This window comes from Phocoena phocoena, chromosome 10 (assembly GCF_963924675.1).
Source record: "Phocoena phocoena chromosome 10, mPhoPho1.1, whole genome shotgun sequence".
NCBI classification, from domain to species: Eukaryota; Metazoa; Chordata; class Mammalia; order Artiodactyla; family Phocoenidae; genus Phocoena; species Phocoena phocoena.
The window spans coordinates 34,012,611-34,027,655 of NC_089228.1; the positions used below are offsets into that span (position 1 = coordinate 34,012,611).

Consider the following 15,045-nt stretch of genomic DNA (forward strand, 5'->3'; position numbering starts at 1 on the left):
TCCTGTAAGAAATGAGTGATGAAACATCTAATATACCTGTGTTTTTGTATTTGCATAAGACATCCCTGGAGGGATACATTAGTACCTGGAAACTACTGTCCCCTAGAAAGGTTGCAAGGGGTCACTGGTGGGGGAAGACTTAATTCTCACTGCACATCTGTATTTGGTATTTGAATTATTTACCAAGTATGATACTTTGTATTATTATTTATTTTATTTACATGTGTATTTAGCTAGTTAATAGTTATTTTTAAATTATCAGATATGGAGAAGACGCACGGATGCAGAGAAAGATTCCTAAAAGGAGCGTGGGGCTTTGGGTCTGGCATCAGCTGCTCCTTCCCTGTGGGATGTTAGGAAAGCCCCCTCCTTACCCTGGACCACCTTCTCTTTCCCTAAGGAAAATAAAAAAGTTCTCTTTTCCCTCTTGGGAATCTGAGCTTCTAGCTGTTTTCAAAGCACACACTTGTTTTCAAATACCACACAAAATAACAGGTGTCTCAGCTACTAGAATTACACACATCCCCTCCCCTGTTGCTCACTCTTTACAAAGTTATTACCTTGGGAAACTTTGTCTCAAGCAACCATTTTCTGAGCACTATTTTACACACAAGGCCGTATGCTAAGTGCTAGGAATATAAGAGTATAAGACCTCCCAGCTATTGAGTGCCAACTAAATGTCAGGTGCTGGATGAAGTGTTTTTTATAATTGTACTTTGTGGTGTTCACATCCACTCCGTACCTGGTAGGCTCTATTAATACCTTCATTTTACAAATGAGCAGGTGGCAACTAAGAGGGGTAAGTTACTTGCTGGCAAAGGTCACCCAATTAGGAAGTGATGGCACTGAGAACTCGAACCCAGCTCTACACGACACCAAAGGCTGAACTACTTTTTACCATAATTCCAGCCCATGGTGCCTCATTTGGTGGGGGAGGAAGACAAACAGATGCTTGACCAGTAATGGGGTAAGTGCTCTGAGAGAACCTCCAAGTAGGTCCGATGGAGATTTGCAGGAAACTGGCATTCAGGAAGCATATGGCTCTTGTCCAAGTGGATGTTCGTAGACTTCTTCCCGTAGGTCAAGTGAATGGTGAAATTGTCAGTTTTCAAAGCAAACACTGACCATGAGATGAACTCAGTCTGACATGTGGCTACACAGGTGACTTGGTACCATGACAGGGAGACATTCACCTGGATGCCACAGGAATTCTCTCTCAGGCTTCAGAGTCAGGCAGACCTTGACTCAATTCAGATCTGGCACTCAGTAGCTTTATAACACCAGTTAGGAGACTTAACTCCTCTGAGCCTCAGGTTCCTACTTGTTGAAATGCAGATGAAATGAAAAAATGGAATGAAAAAGGTGGAAATGAACATGAAGCTCTTGGTATAAAGTAGGCATTCAATAAACAGTAATCACATATGAATTCTCATATAGGCTCGGATCTACCAAAATAATCCAAGATTGCAGGGCAAGTACTTCAATAGAAATGGAATCATTTGCGAAATACATAATTTGTTTTCCAAAAGCCAGTATAGTAGTGTTTTGTTTGAGAAGAATCTGACATAAAGAGTCTAGCCTAAGAATTTCTCCCACTTCCTTCTGACTTTGATCATCCACACCTCTAATTACTGTGGATCATGAGTGATTCCTAGTCTCATCTTGTACCTCTCTACCCATTTTTCTTCCAAATGCACAGAGGTACCAGGGGCTGCTGTGTTTGCTAAGGGTCTTGGGTGACATCTTCCTAGGCATGAAAACTGTATTGAGACGAGTGCCTTTCTCAACCTTATGTTGCCAAGGGGTCTTCTTATCAAAATCATGAGCAATCCTAAAAGGAGGGGAGTGAAGGTCACCTGAAGAAAAAGAGAAAATCCAAAGTCCCAAAGAAAAGCTGATGATTAAAAAATGAATTTCCTTCTTCAGTGTGCAAAATGTCTCTTGAAAAAGTGGTTTGTGTCTAGAAGTTTTACGTCTACATTCAACACGCTGCATTTCAAGAAGCATTTCTTCTTTGATCCCTTGAGCTCCTTTAATACATCAGATGGGTTTTTAATACCCACAGGAATATGTAAACCCTTTCCAAGCTAAACAAATGGAGGGTAAGCTGGAGAATTAATAAACACACCTCTATAGTTTTGGCAACTTGCTAAGCCACTTCAGGTGCAGCACTGGGAAGCCCAAGGGAGGAACACAGACTGCTCTTTGAGGTAGGGGTGGTGGGCGTCACACAGCAAACAGCCATCAGGATGGAGACAATGCACTGCAGAAAGGCCGCCTGCAAACATCAATAGTGTGGATACATCTCTGCACTCCTCCATTCCACACGCAAATAAACATTCTAAAAATATTCCTTGGCTCTGCTGGTCTCCTACCCTCTGGCATGGAAGAGGAAAGCCTCACCGCGTTGTGAGCCCAGCCAAAGTTACATGTGCTCCCACCCAGCTTTCCCACACATTAAGAAATGTACAAATGGGAAATTGTTGAGAGACTAATTCATGTCAGGTAGAGACCTGCCTAGTCATTACAGACATGTGCCCCTCTCATTTTGCATCATGGACTCTCAAGGAAAAACAGTAATTTACAACATTTCCTGTACTAAAACCTCTCCAAATATGGCTTATCAAAGAGCAAGTAAAGATAGTAACATCTATACAACAATGGCTGTTCTATCCGGAGCCTCAAAGCTGTAATCATGGCTGCTTCTGAAAATAAGGCACTTTTTTCCTTTAAGCAACTGAGGAAGAGAATCAGTGAAATCCTGTCTCCAGTAAAGTGCTTCACTGAATTGAGACTCAGAAGAATTGGTACAAAAATCAATCAAAGGTTTTAATCCCAATTATTCTAATGTTTATGGGCCATATTTTCATCTTCTGGCGATGTTGCAACAATTCAAAATAAAGCTCCCAAGATAAGCATTTACTTCCCCGTCCTCCTTTTTAAAGTTTAAAGCCAAGATGTTTTTAGTAAACACAAACATACAGCACTAACTAGGTTGTTCATTGTAAGAGCTAATATTAAGTTATCCAGGCCTAGCTCCATACCATAATATAAAAAGAAGGTAGCTCTTTATTAAGGAATGAGTGGCAGGTCGTTAACATTATATGACATATTGTTGAAAAACTTTTATATTTGATACAATCATATTTTAAGTATTTTGTGATGGAAAGAAATTGCTTTTAGAATCCAAAATTTATTCCTATACCACCATCTGAGATGCATGGGCTTGACACTGTAAAATTCAAAGGGAGGACTTCCCTGGTGGTGCAGTGGTTAAGAATCCACCTGCCAATGCAGGGGACACGGGTTCGAGCCCTATTCCGGGAAGATCCCACATGCTATGAAGCAACTAAGCCCACGTGCCACAACTACCGAGCTTGCGCTCTAGAGCCCGCGAACCACAGCTACTGAGCTCGTGCTCCACAGCAAGAGAAGCCACCACGATGAGAAGCCCGTGCACTGCATCGAAGAGTAGACCCCACTTGCCACAACTAAAGAAAGCCCACGCGCAGCAATGAAGACCCAGCGTAGCCATAAATAAATAAATAAATAAATAAACAGAAATTCAAAGGTATAGGAACTATTTTGATTTTGGTGATCTATATTCTGCTCATTACCAGCCAACATGGCTAGATCTAAGAAAGTAAACGACAGCAAGGGAAAACCTCGAGAAAAATAAGGTGCACAACCCTCAATCTCCAAAGGGAAGAGCTTGACCCTTGGTGCTAATTTCACTGCAGAGTAGGAAGGTTGTCTTGTTTAGAACTAAACTAAGACCGTACAAAAGGGCCAATGATTATTTCATGGGAAACTGAATCACATTTATTTACACGTTTAAAACAAGATTGAGTACAGTAGTTTGGTAAGAATCTATAGAGCAGGAGATACAAAAGTATTTCAACAAATTAGTGTATGCTTGCAAATTAAGTGGTTAAAAACTGTTACATTTTAACACCTACAAATTATATTATTCATGACACTAATATGTTCCCGCTGGCAAAGTCTGTATCTAATTTGTGTAATGAAGTATCTGATCGCTATTGAATATGTGTAGTCCCTAACTCAGAATTCCAAATTTTTCATGAACCAAGAGCTCAAGTAGATCCAGGAAGTGGCAAAACTCCAAGATCTATATTATCTAGGACAATCTCATTGGAGCAAAAACCTCACCAACTACTTTTTCTGATTGAAACTATTAGTTTTACCTTCCAGGCTAAGAAATCTGGAAGAGGGGACTGACTGGAGTTCTGTGGTTTTCCTACAACACTGTCAACACAGATGGGTTTGTGGACTGTGCTCTATAAAAATATCTCCAGTTTATAAAGCATTTACTCTGTGCTGGGCACTGTGATAACACGAGGGCTGGGCTTCCCTGGTGGCGCAGTGGTTGAGAGTCCGCCTGCCGATGCAGAGGACACAGGTTCGTGCCTCGGTCCGGGAAGATCCCACATGCCATGGAGTGGCTAGGCCTGTGAGCCATGGCCGCTGAGCCTGCGTGTCTGGAGCCTGTGCTCCGCAACGGGAGAGGCCACAGCACTGAGAGGCTCACATATCGCAAAAAAAAAAAAAAAAATGAGGGCTGTAGTTTTTTTAAATCCCACATACAGATCCTGTGAGACAGGTATTATACCCCTTTCAGAGATGAGCAGACTGAAACCTACAATATTTAAATAACTGGTTAAAATCTTTGCATGGTTAAGTGCTGTAGCCCAGACTGCAGCCGAATCCCAGAGCCCATCCTCTTAGTCTTTACTCCAGGAAGACACCATGTCCCCTTTATGCAGTGGGTCCACTGTACAGGTTGTACACTTGGTAAGATCCACTTGGTAAGAACACCTGCAGGGCATTCACTGAGAACAGTCTGAAGAATTTGCGGTAAATCACCCACCCAGCATAAGCCCTCAACAGGAAATTGGAGTCGTTTGTAGGAAAATGGAATCCCTGAACTATGGTTCTCTGAACTGTAGCCCACGAAACATGTCAACACAGCTTCGAGACCAATTACTTTCTTTCAGTTTAGTGGATAAATGAAAGGCGCGTGGGGAGAAGTGATGAGAGAAGAAAAGTGTAGCCACAGCTTTTGGGGCTTCCAGGAAGATGAGCAAAACTTGTGTGCAGATCCCAAAGTGAAACTGATGGCAACATAATTCTTATGAAAAGTGATGAGTAATACTACCAAAAAAAGAAAAGAAAAAAAAAGGACACACACATAGACACACAAAACAACAACAGAAAAATCTAATCTAATTTGACTTAGAAATTAATATCTTGCCAGCACTGACATGTGACAAGAATTTTAAAGCTCTGGCATTAAAAATGTGACACATGTTTAATTTCATTCTTGATTAATTATTTTTTAAATTGGTTATAAGTGTTTAACTCAGCAATTGATTCTCATTCCAAGGGAACCTTTGTGGATCCCTTTCTCAGCAAAGGGCAAGGCGGGCAGTAACAAGAAAAAAAGCAATGTACTGGAAAGTAGTTAAAACGTTGCATTCTTTTTAGATATCCAATTTTGTTAAGCTTGTTGACAGTCACAAATGCCCAGAAAATATGGGCTGAGTTGTTTTAGACTGCTGTTTGAATAACAGATTAATTTAATAATCAGTGGGATATTGAATGACGAAAATTATTGGTTAACACAGCCAAACCACCAACCCTAATGACATTCTTATGTAAATTCTTATTTTCTTTTAGGCTCCTGCATTCTTAATAAACCCTATATTTTTGAAAATCCTTTTTTAAACATTGCATACTGGCCCTCTGTTATAATATATCTGTCTATGATATAGACAGATAAATGTCCACTTTTGGAGTTGCCACTGTGAAGGTTTCTATTTAGAGCAACTGAGTCACCTCTTGATGTTTTTTCCGTATAAAGCCAACAAGGGATTCTGGAAACCGGACACAGAGATGGAGCTGGGAGCAGCCAGTCTTCAAAGATTGCTGGGGACCAAAAAGACTTTTACAATATGGCTAGAACCACCTGACATAGTTTCCTGAGTTCTAGCAAGATGTTTAGGCACCAAGGTCATCTGATGTCTTCTGAGAGATGGGAAGATTGTTAATGACAGTCCACAAGCAAACTGCCACATGAAGCACGTTCCCGTGGGAAGTGCACAATCCTTTGGGATTGTTGCTCTATGGTTTGTCGTTGCTTGTGGAGGAAAGTAATCGCTGCCTTGAAAATGGTTTGTAAAGGACACAGCTTTATATGTTCCATTGCGGGAGGCGAGATGTTTTTCTTTGAAAAAGATCTTAGTGCGTAATTTTTGAAATACTGTAATTTTCACCAAACTCAGTTTCCAACTCACTCATCGCCAAATACTGTAGAATTGTGTTATTTTTGAATGTCACTGCCCCTGACCTGAAGTTACCTACAAAGCTGGGCAAAAATTAGTAAATGCCTTAGAGAACTAGTCCTGCAAAATCTCATTCTTTCCAGGTAAAGGTTGACAAATTTCTACATGCATTGAATATAAAGCAGATAGGCAAATTTAGCTGCCTGGTTGCCAGCAAACCTGTTGGCCACTGTACTGAAAAATCTACCTGCCATCAAGAAGGGAAAGCTGACAAAAGTCAAATAACATTATTTTCCTCATTAACATATTGCATTCCAAGAATACAAAGCTCATACAAAATGTTATCTTCATTCTTTGATAAATACTCACATATATCTTCTAATAAATTTTATTTCATAAAATGGAGAAAGGAAAGCCAGAGAGAATGGGATATGCAAAAAACAAGAATAAAAGAGTTCAATCCTTCAAAAGCCTTCAATGAGACTATTCTTTATGAGTTTATTTAGATTGATATGAGCATCATATCATAATTTTATAACAAAGCCTCACAAAAATTTTTGGATTAGGAAAAAAAAAATAGTCATGAATCGACTTCTCATTTAACTACTCACCCCAGCCAACCTGTCAATTTCTAATCCCTAAAAAGAGGAGGAGGAGGAGGAAGAAGAAGAAACAGATGAGTCTGCTCTGTTAGGACCAGGGTATGCGTGCTGGGAGGGGTGCATTCAGAGGTGCAGCAAATGGCCTGTCTGAATCAGGAGTTTCTGCTTCAAAGGTCGGTCCCACGTCACCATTATTGCTGTCATTTCTCCCATCATCTGGAATCTGATCATTTTTTCTCCCTTCCTTAAAACTTCTCAGTTGTTCCATGCGGGTGTCAGGGTAGCGTGTGAAGTCCTTCAAAGCACTAGTACTCTGCAACAGGATCAAAGGGGCAATACGACTGGGGCCTTACTCATTCTTTGCCTCCTCTCTCATCTTGCCTCACCCCCATCTCTGTGTTCCAGCTTCCCTGAACTTCCAACCATTTGTGGAACAAACCACAACTTCTTTTGCCTCCACAAGGCTCTCCCCCGTGCCTGGATACTCCTACCTGCTAACTCCTCCATACTTGGTGGTCTTATATTGGATGCTACTTCTTCCAGGAAGACTCTTTTGATCACTCCAAGCCTCCCTTCTGTGCTCCTGTGTGACATTTACTCTCTAATCCTGGCATGAAGCAGGGAGTGTTGACATTGCCTAGTTACTTCCTTGTAAACTGCATGAGGAAGGAACCATGTGTGCCTCATTCATTGCTGTCTCCCCACAGTGTAGCCCAGTGTCTAGGATATAATTCACAATCAAGAAATGTTCACTGAAGTCCTAAGCTATCTTTAATTTTTTTTCCTAAAGACTTATTTTCCTTTCCAGGCAAATTCCTTAGAAACATCCTTCAAGGTAATTTATGTACCAGTCCTCATATCTTAAAAACTAAATTGTCATCTCACAAATTAGACCTTAGAAACGGGCGAAGCCAATCTGTGATGTTAGAAATCAAGAGAGTGGTTATCTTATGGTAAGCGGGGTTGCACCCAGAAGCGGGTAGGTGGGGGGCTTCTTGGAGGGCTGATGATGTTCTTTCACTTCTTAGCCTGTGTGCTGGTTACACAGAGGTGTCCTCTTTGTGAGAAAACGAATCAAGCGACAAACTTATGATTTGTACACTTTTCTATATACGTTATATGTCAATAAAAAATTTACTAAAAAAGAAAGGAAAAGCACAAGCCCCTGTTCCTCTCCTCACTCAGACCCCAGAGCCTTTACTGTTTGCCTCCATAGTTTATGATGGAGCTGCTGGGTGGCGGTCTTAAAATAAAGCTTTGAAAGCAAAATTTTCCCAAGGCTACAGTATCTTTTCACTGCTGCCTGCAAATTGTGTATGGCCTTACTCAGATTTCCAACCTCTTGTGGGTCTTCAACCCAGTGTGGAATTTCAACTCTGAAAAGACTAGTCATGGGGGGCACAAATGCCTTCGGCATCAACTTCATTATCTTATTCATCCTTGGCTTCCCCAAAGCACCTACACAGTTTCCGGGCTGTAGCAAGAACACATTAACCTCCCATTGAATGAAAGGTAGTCTTCTCTTTAGTTTGAAACCTTTAGGTCACTTATTTTCATCAAGCAGCATTCATATCTTTGGTTTCTAACTACAAGTCAACAAGGAAAAACACTGTTTGCCCTAGCAGTTGTCCATCTTGGTTCTATTTGTTTTCTCACTTAGAATGGAAATGAAAAACCTAATTTACTCTACTAAATATGATTGTCTATCATTTGCTAAGAGATATTGGCCACCTCATAGAGTTTGTAGTTATGATAATTGGGGAGATAATATCCCTCTGCTCAAAAAGGTTCATAATCAGGACTTCCCTGGTGGTCCAGTGGTTAAGACTCTGTGCTCCCAATGTAGGGGACGTGGGTTTGATCCCTGGTCAGGGAACTAGATCCTGCATGCCACAACTAAAGATCTCACACGCCGCAACTAAAGATCCCGCATACTGCAACTAAAAGATCCCACACGCTGCAACTAAGACCCAGTGCAGCTAAATAAATAAGCAAATAGTTAAGAAAAAAAGGTTCATGATCATTATAAAACCAGTAGCGTCCGCTTCACAGAGCCATGAATAGTCAACAATCCTTAAGTCATACATGAACTTGGTCATCTGAATTACCTCTTTCTCCAGGGAATTCTATAGTCGTGAAGTGATGTTAGACTTTGAAAAGGAACATTTACGTTTCAACAGAATGGCTTATGGATGTTAAAAACTTTTTATATTAAGTTGGTATGGTATTATGCTTGTGTTAAGTGTGGCCACTTATTGAGTACTTACTCTCTTCCAAGTATTATGCTAAATTCACAACATAAATTTTCCCACTTAATTCTTATAAAAAGTCTATGATAGGCTTACCATTATTATCCCCCAAATTACTCAGGAAGAAGTTGAGTTTCAGAGAACTTAGGTTTTTACTCACGGTTACACAATTAGCAATTAATGGAGTTAGGACTCACACTCTGAACCCTCTGATTCCATAGCCCCAGCACTAAACCACTACACTTCAGTGCTTTCCTCTGGTGGCTCTAAAGTCCTCAGCTGCTGTAGTAAACTATGACATGGTGGACTGGGCAAATACAGAAGCTATTCTGCTCTAAACACTCAGACATGCTGGATGAAATAGTAAAACAAAACAAGTGTGTTTAAATACAAAGGAACTTACAAGGAAAGACACTAAAAGCCAACTTGTACATTTATAACTAAGTGTAAAAACCTGATAATCTGGTACTGTCTGGGGCTCTGAATGGGTAAAACAATGTTAGTGTGAGAAATCTAAATTTAAGCGTAAACTACATGCTGCTTAGGAAAAATATTTACTGTAATTATATGATAAAGGGACTCCTAATTACAAAAACATAACAATTACTTCTGTCAATAGCAATAGGATACATGATTAAAGCCCAAATGTAAATCTACTGTGAAGAGAAACTCGGTCTCTATTCTGTTCCCACAAAAATAATCAATAGCAAAGATCAGCTCACAGTAAAAAACGACAAAACACATGAGAAAATAATCAACCAGGAAAGAAAGTAGACACAAGAAACAACAGGATTGGTACCTTAAAAATTTAAACTATTAAAATAATCTTAAAAGGCCTTTATTATTGGTTATAGAAACTTAAGAATAAGACTTTATGTAAAAAATATACAGATTTTTTAAATAAGCAAATAAAACTTCTAGAAATAAAAAAGACAACCTTATTAAAATCTCAATGGATTCTTTGCACACGTGAAACTAATATAGTATTGAAAATCAACTATACTTCAATTTAAAAAGAGAATGCAGTATTTTTAAAAAATCTCAATGGACTCTTTAAGCAGCAGACTAGACACAATCAAAAGGAAATTAGTGAACTCTAATATGCTTAAGGAAATTATGTAGAATAAAGTACACAAACAGAAATACATTTAAATCTAAATACACTTCAGTGATACTTCAGAACATTAAAGAGACACACTTTAAAAGCCATCAGAGGGGAATGAAAAGCCAGACTACTTATAAAGGTACAAACCTAAAAGTCATAAGACAATGGAATAGGATCTTCAAAGTATCAATTTAGATAGTATGAAGTTAAATTATCACTGCAGAGTACATATTAAATAAGAAATTTCAAATAAAGAATGAGATAATTTATCACTCCCAGATCATTCCTGAAAATAACTTCTAATGTACTGTAGAACCAAAAACAATGGTTAAAAACAAAGGCAATGGTAAGTAAACAACTTGGTAAACATCTCATTTACTATAGGCAGCAATAACAGTAATAAAATATTTGGTAGGTTGAGAACACAGTAGAACTAAAATGTTAGAAAATACTACATGAAAGAGATGAGATGTAATCCAAGTTAGAGGTTCTAAGGTTTTGTTTGTTCTGGAGGAAGGAAGAGATCCTGACCAATTGAAATATGTTTAAAAGGTTAAGGGTAACTAGCAAAAGAGCAGAGTGTATACTTTTCTAGTATACACTAGTATACTGGTAAGGGAAAAAAGGGAATGGAGAAGACACAATGAATACAACAGAAGGCAAAAAAGAAAGAAAAGAAAAGAAAAGAAAAGAAAGGAAAGAGGGAGAAAGAAAGAAAGAAAAGAAAAGAAAAAGCATGGGGAAGAGAAAACACAAAATGACAATAGAAATAAATACAAACTTATTGGCAAGCAAAATACATTTTAAAAGATTAAATCTGCAATAATAGAGATAATAAAATTTCAAATCCAGCTATATTCTATTTACAACACAAAATCCTAATGCAAAATGACAAAAAAAAAATACTTGAAAATAGAGGGAAAGGGGTAAATATGCCTAGAAAATATTACCTAAAGAAGAACTACTAATCCTATGCTATTATCAAACAAAATAGGCATTAAAGCATAAAGACTTTCATATAAAGAGTGCTATTACACAATGATAAAAGGAATGATTTATTAGGAAGCTACACCAGTCTTGAACAGAAATATCCATGGTAATATAGCTTCACAATATAGAAAGCAAAACAGAGTGAATGACATGAAGAAATGGAAAAATCCATAAGCCTGGTGAGAGCTTGACATCTAAAACAGACCAAGAAAAAAAAAGTTTGAAACACATAAACACACCTGATCCAATGGATACATATTAATCCCTGTACTCAGCTTTTAGAGAATAAAACTTGCTTTCAAAAACACGGGGACAAATACTAGAATACAAAGCAAGTCTCCACACATATTAAAACACATGTGTTATACAGATCACGATGTCATTTAATTAGATATCAATAATTAAAAAAAGATAGCCTCAAAACCCATATATTAGGAAATCTTAAAACATTATTTAAAAATTTACAGATCAAAAAAATGGTGAAAGTTAGAAAATTGTTACAGCTGAATAACAATGAAACTCTCTATATTAAATTTACAAAGATAAACTGGAACGTAGAGAGAAAGTTTATATATATATATATAATATATATAAATGAAGCTGAAAAATGAAATTCAAAAAGTTAAGCATCAAACACAAAATTGTAGAAAATAAAAAACAGGGTAAATCCCAAAAACATAGAAGAAAGGTAATGATACAGATAAGAAGCAAAATAAATGAAACAGAAAGTCAAAGAAACAGAGAGAATGAAACAAACTAAATGATGGTTCTTTGGAAAGAAAAACAAAACAAACCTATCTGCGCCAGTATGGAGAGGGAGGGAAAGAGGAAAGGAGGAAACACAAGAGGGTGCGAAGGAGGGAGACAGGGGAAGAAGGAGAGAGTGACTTAAAAGGGGCAAAATCACAAATATGGTAACATTTTTAATGAAAAGAGAACACTATTTACAAATGTATGCAATAAACTTGAGGAGTGAGATGAAACAGGCAATTTTCTCAGAAATATAATCACCAAAATCATTTAAAAAAGAAATGGAAATTCCAAAGAGATATTATCTAACCACTAAGGACACTGAGTGACTGAAAATTTACTCACATACAAAAACAAACAAATAAGCAAAAACCCATCAGTCACTGACAGTTTTATGGGTAGTTTTACTAAATCTACAAGAAATATAATTTAATCTTACACAAAATGTTAAAGATATCAGAGAAAGAAAGAAGGCTCCTCAGGTAATTTTGTGACAATAAAATGACCTTAATAGCAAAGCCAAACGACAGGACAAGTAAGGGAAAGTATAGTCCACTCTCCTTTTTGAGCACAAATGCAAATATTCACAATATAATATGACCAAATGAATCTAGTAATATGGTTTTTGTTTTCCATTTTTTGTAATCATGACAATGAACGTCCATCCTGGGAAAGCAAGTATGTTTTCATATTAGATAACCCATCTACTATTAAAGATATTTATAATATATATGATATAGTTCATGATTTAAAATTTTTAAAATTACATGAATGTAACAACATATTTAAAAAGTATTTTAATAATGGATGTAGAAAAAATTTTCGATAAATTTTAACATCCATTCAAGTTTCAAACAGTAACAACCAGAGCAACAAGTACACTTGAAGAGGTTTTCTTTAACCTAATAAATGGTTACCAAGAACTCATAGCAATTTAGGAAATGGATAATAATTAAGGTTGCACAACACTGGAATGTGCTTGATGCCCTTGAATTGTACACTTAAAAATAGTTACAATGGTAAATTTTATATTATTTATATTTTCCTAGAATTTAAAAACCCTATATCAAACACCATACTTAACATGGAATTATTACAAGCAATTCCTTTAATTAGGAACAACACACAGTTGTCTACTCTCACAGCTTCTATTCAACAAATGTATCAGAAGTCCAGTTCAAAAAAACAATAATTAAGTGTAGAGATTAGAAAGGAAAACTTTACAAATGATATTACTCTGTACGAAAAAAAGTCCAAGAGAACCCATACACAAACTATTAGATCTAAAAGAGCAGTTAGCAGTTGGATGCAGGATATTTAACATACAGAAATCAGTGAGCTTCTCATATGTTAGCAATTACCAATCAGATAATGTAGTTTTAAACATATGCCATTTCTGATAGCAAAAAACCATAAGCTGCTTAGGTATAAATCTAACACAAAATTATAAAACTGTATTGATAGGTATGTAAATAAAGAGAGATATTCAGCTTATAAGAAGGTCCAGTATCATTAAAAATAGCACTTATCTTCAAATTAATCTATAACTTATAGCAACTTTAATCAAAACCCTAGCATAATTCATCAAAATTAATAAGCTGATTCTAAAATTAATACAAAAGAGTAAAAAGGCAATAATAGTCAAGTCGATTTAGAAGAAGAATAAGAAAAAGAGATTTGTTCTCCTGGCTATCAAGTCACATTACAAAGATATAATAATTAAAGAGAGATTGTGTTGACACAGGTTTTGGCAAACCATAAAACCTGAAAACAGATCTGCAAATAGATGGGAATTCAGCCCATGACACAGGTATCATAATATATCTATTGGAAAATAAAAAGTACTCAATATAAAGTGCTGGTTAACAGGCCAACTATATGGAAAAGGACCAAATTAGACCCTACCTCATGACACTCACACAGGTAAATTCCAGAGGGATTACAGTTCTAATGTGAAAGGCAACCCTTTAAAGTGTTCAGAATAAAAATATATGAGAATATATTTATTACATTAGGGCAGGCACTATTTTCTGAAACAAGGCACAAAACGCACAAATTAAAGAAGAAAATAAGAATAAATTAGACTACATTAAAATAAAATCAAAAAATTTTTTATATGCATCTATAGACTTCTATAAAAAGTGAAGAGATAGACCAAGGAAGAAGACACATATACAGAGCAGAGAACTGCAAAGAAATCATACCTGAAACAAAAGAATGCCCAAATCAGTAAGAACAGATCCACCACCCAGTAGAGAACTGCCAACAGGAATGAAGAGGCCAGAGACCCCAAATGACCAATAAAACCAGTGAAAGAGGCCTGACCTCATTAGTAATCAGGGACTCTCATATTAAGCCTCCAAGAAATCATTTCCAATATGTCAGATTTGGGTGAATCCTGAAGGCTTGGTGCCTTCAATAAAAACACCTGAGAAATTTCCCCAAATAGCTGAAATTGCCAACTGTCAATTGGGAAAAAACACCAATCAGGACTTTTTCCACGCATCTACAAACTGAGCTAAAAATCTCTTATATTCTAGGATGTATTTTCACACATTTGAATGTTTCCCAAACTCTAAATGATCTCTCTAGCAAAGCCAAGTGATGTTTCTTCCAAGCTGATGGAAATACTTCCTCACACAAGAGGGCAGCCATGTTTCCAGCTCTCAACGTAATCCTACTCATGCCAGCCACACTGGCCTGTCTGGAAAAGTTCTGTACTGAGCAGAAAGGGGCAGGGGGTGCTTACTTGGAGCAGTCTTCACAAGCAATGTTCCCTGAGGTTTCCTTGATGGTGCGCTCAGAGACGAACGCTGGATATTCAGTATCACAAGGCTCCAGGGTCTGTTTCAATTTCTGGGCTATAGGAATAAGAAAAAAAAAAAAAATGATAAAGCATACAAGGCACAGGCTCTGTTGTGACTGGCAGCCCACAGTAACTCAGAACGCAGTTCCGCTCCTGCTGCTCTGTGATTTTTCTAGGCACAGCATAATGCATTATTTTCTAATTAGTCAAGTGATTTCATCTGCCAAGCAACTCATAAGCT

General features: G+C 37.4%; 1 protein-coding gene across 1 annotated transcript in view; it reads right to left on the reverse strand.

Moving 5' to 3' along the window:
- The window catches only part of CACNA2D3 (calcium voltage-gated channel auxiliary subunit alpha2delta 3), a 787,108-nt gene that overhangs the window by 32,948 nt on the left and 739,115 nt on the right, over window positions 1–15,045 (reverse strand). The window contains exon 35 of the mRNA XM_065884772.1: window positions 14,748–14,859. Coding sequence (XP_065740844.1) covers window positions 14,748–14,859 — 112 coding nt within the window. The remainder of the gene's footprint in view (window positions 1–14,747; window positions 14,860–15,045) is intronic.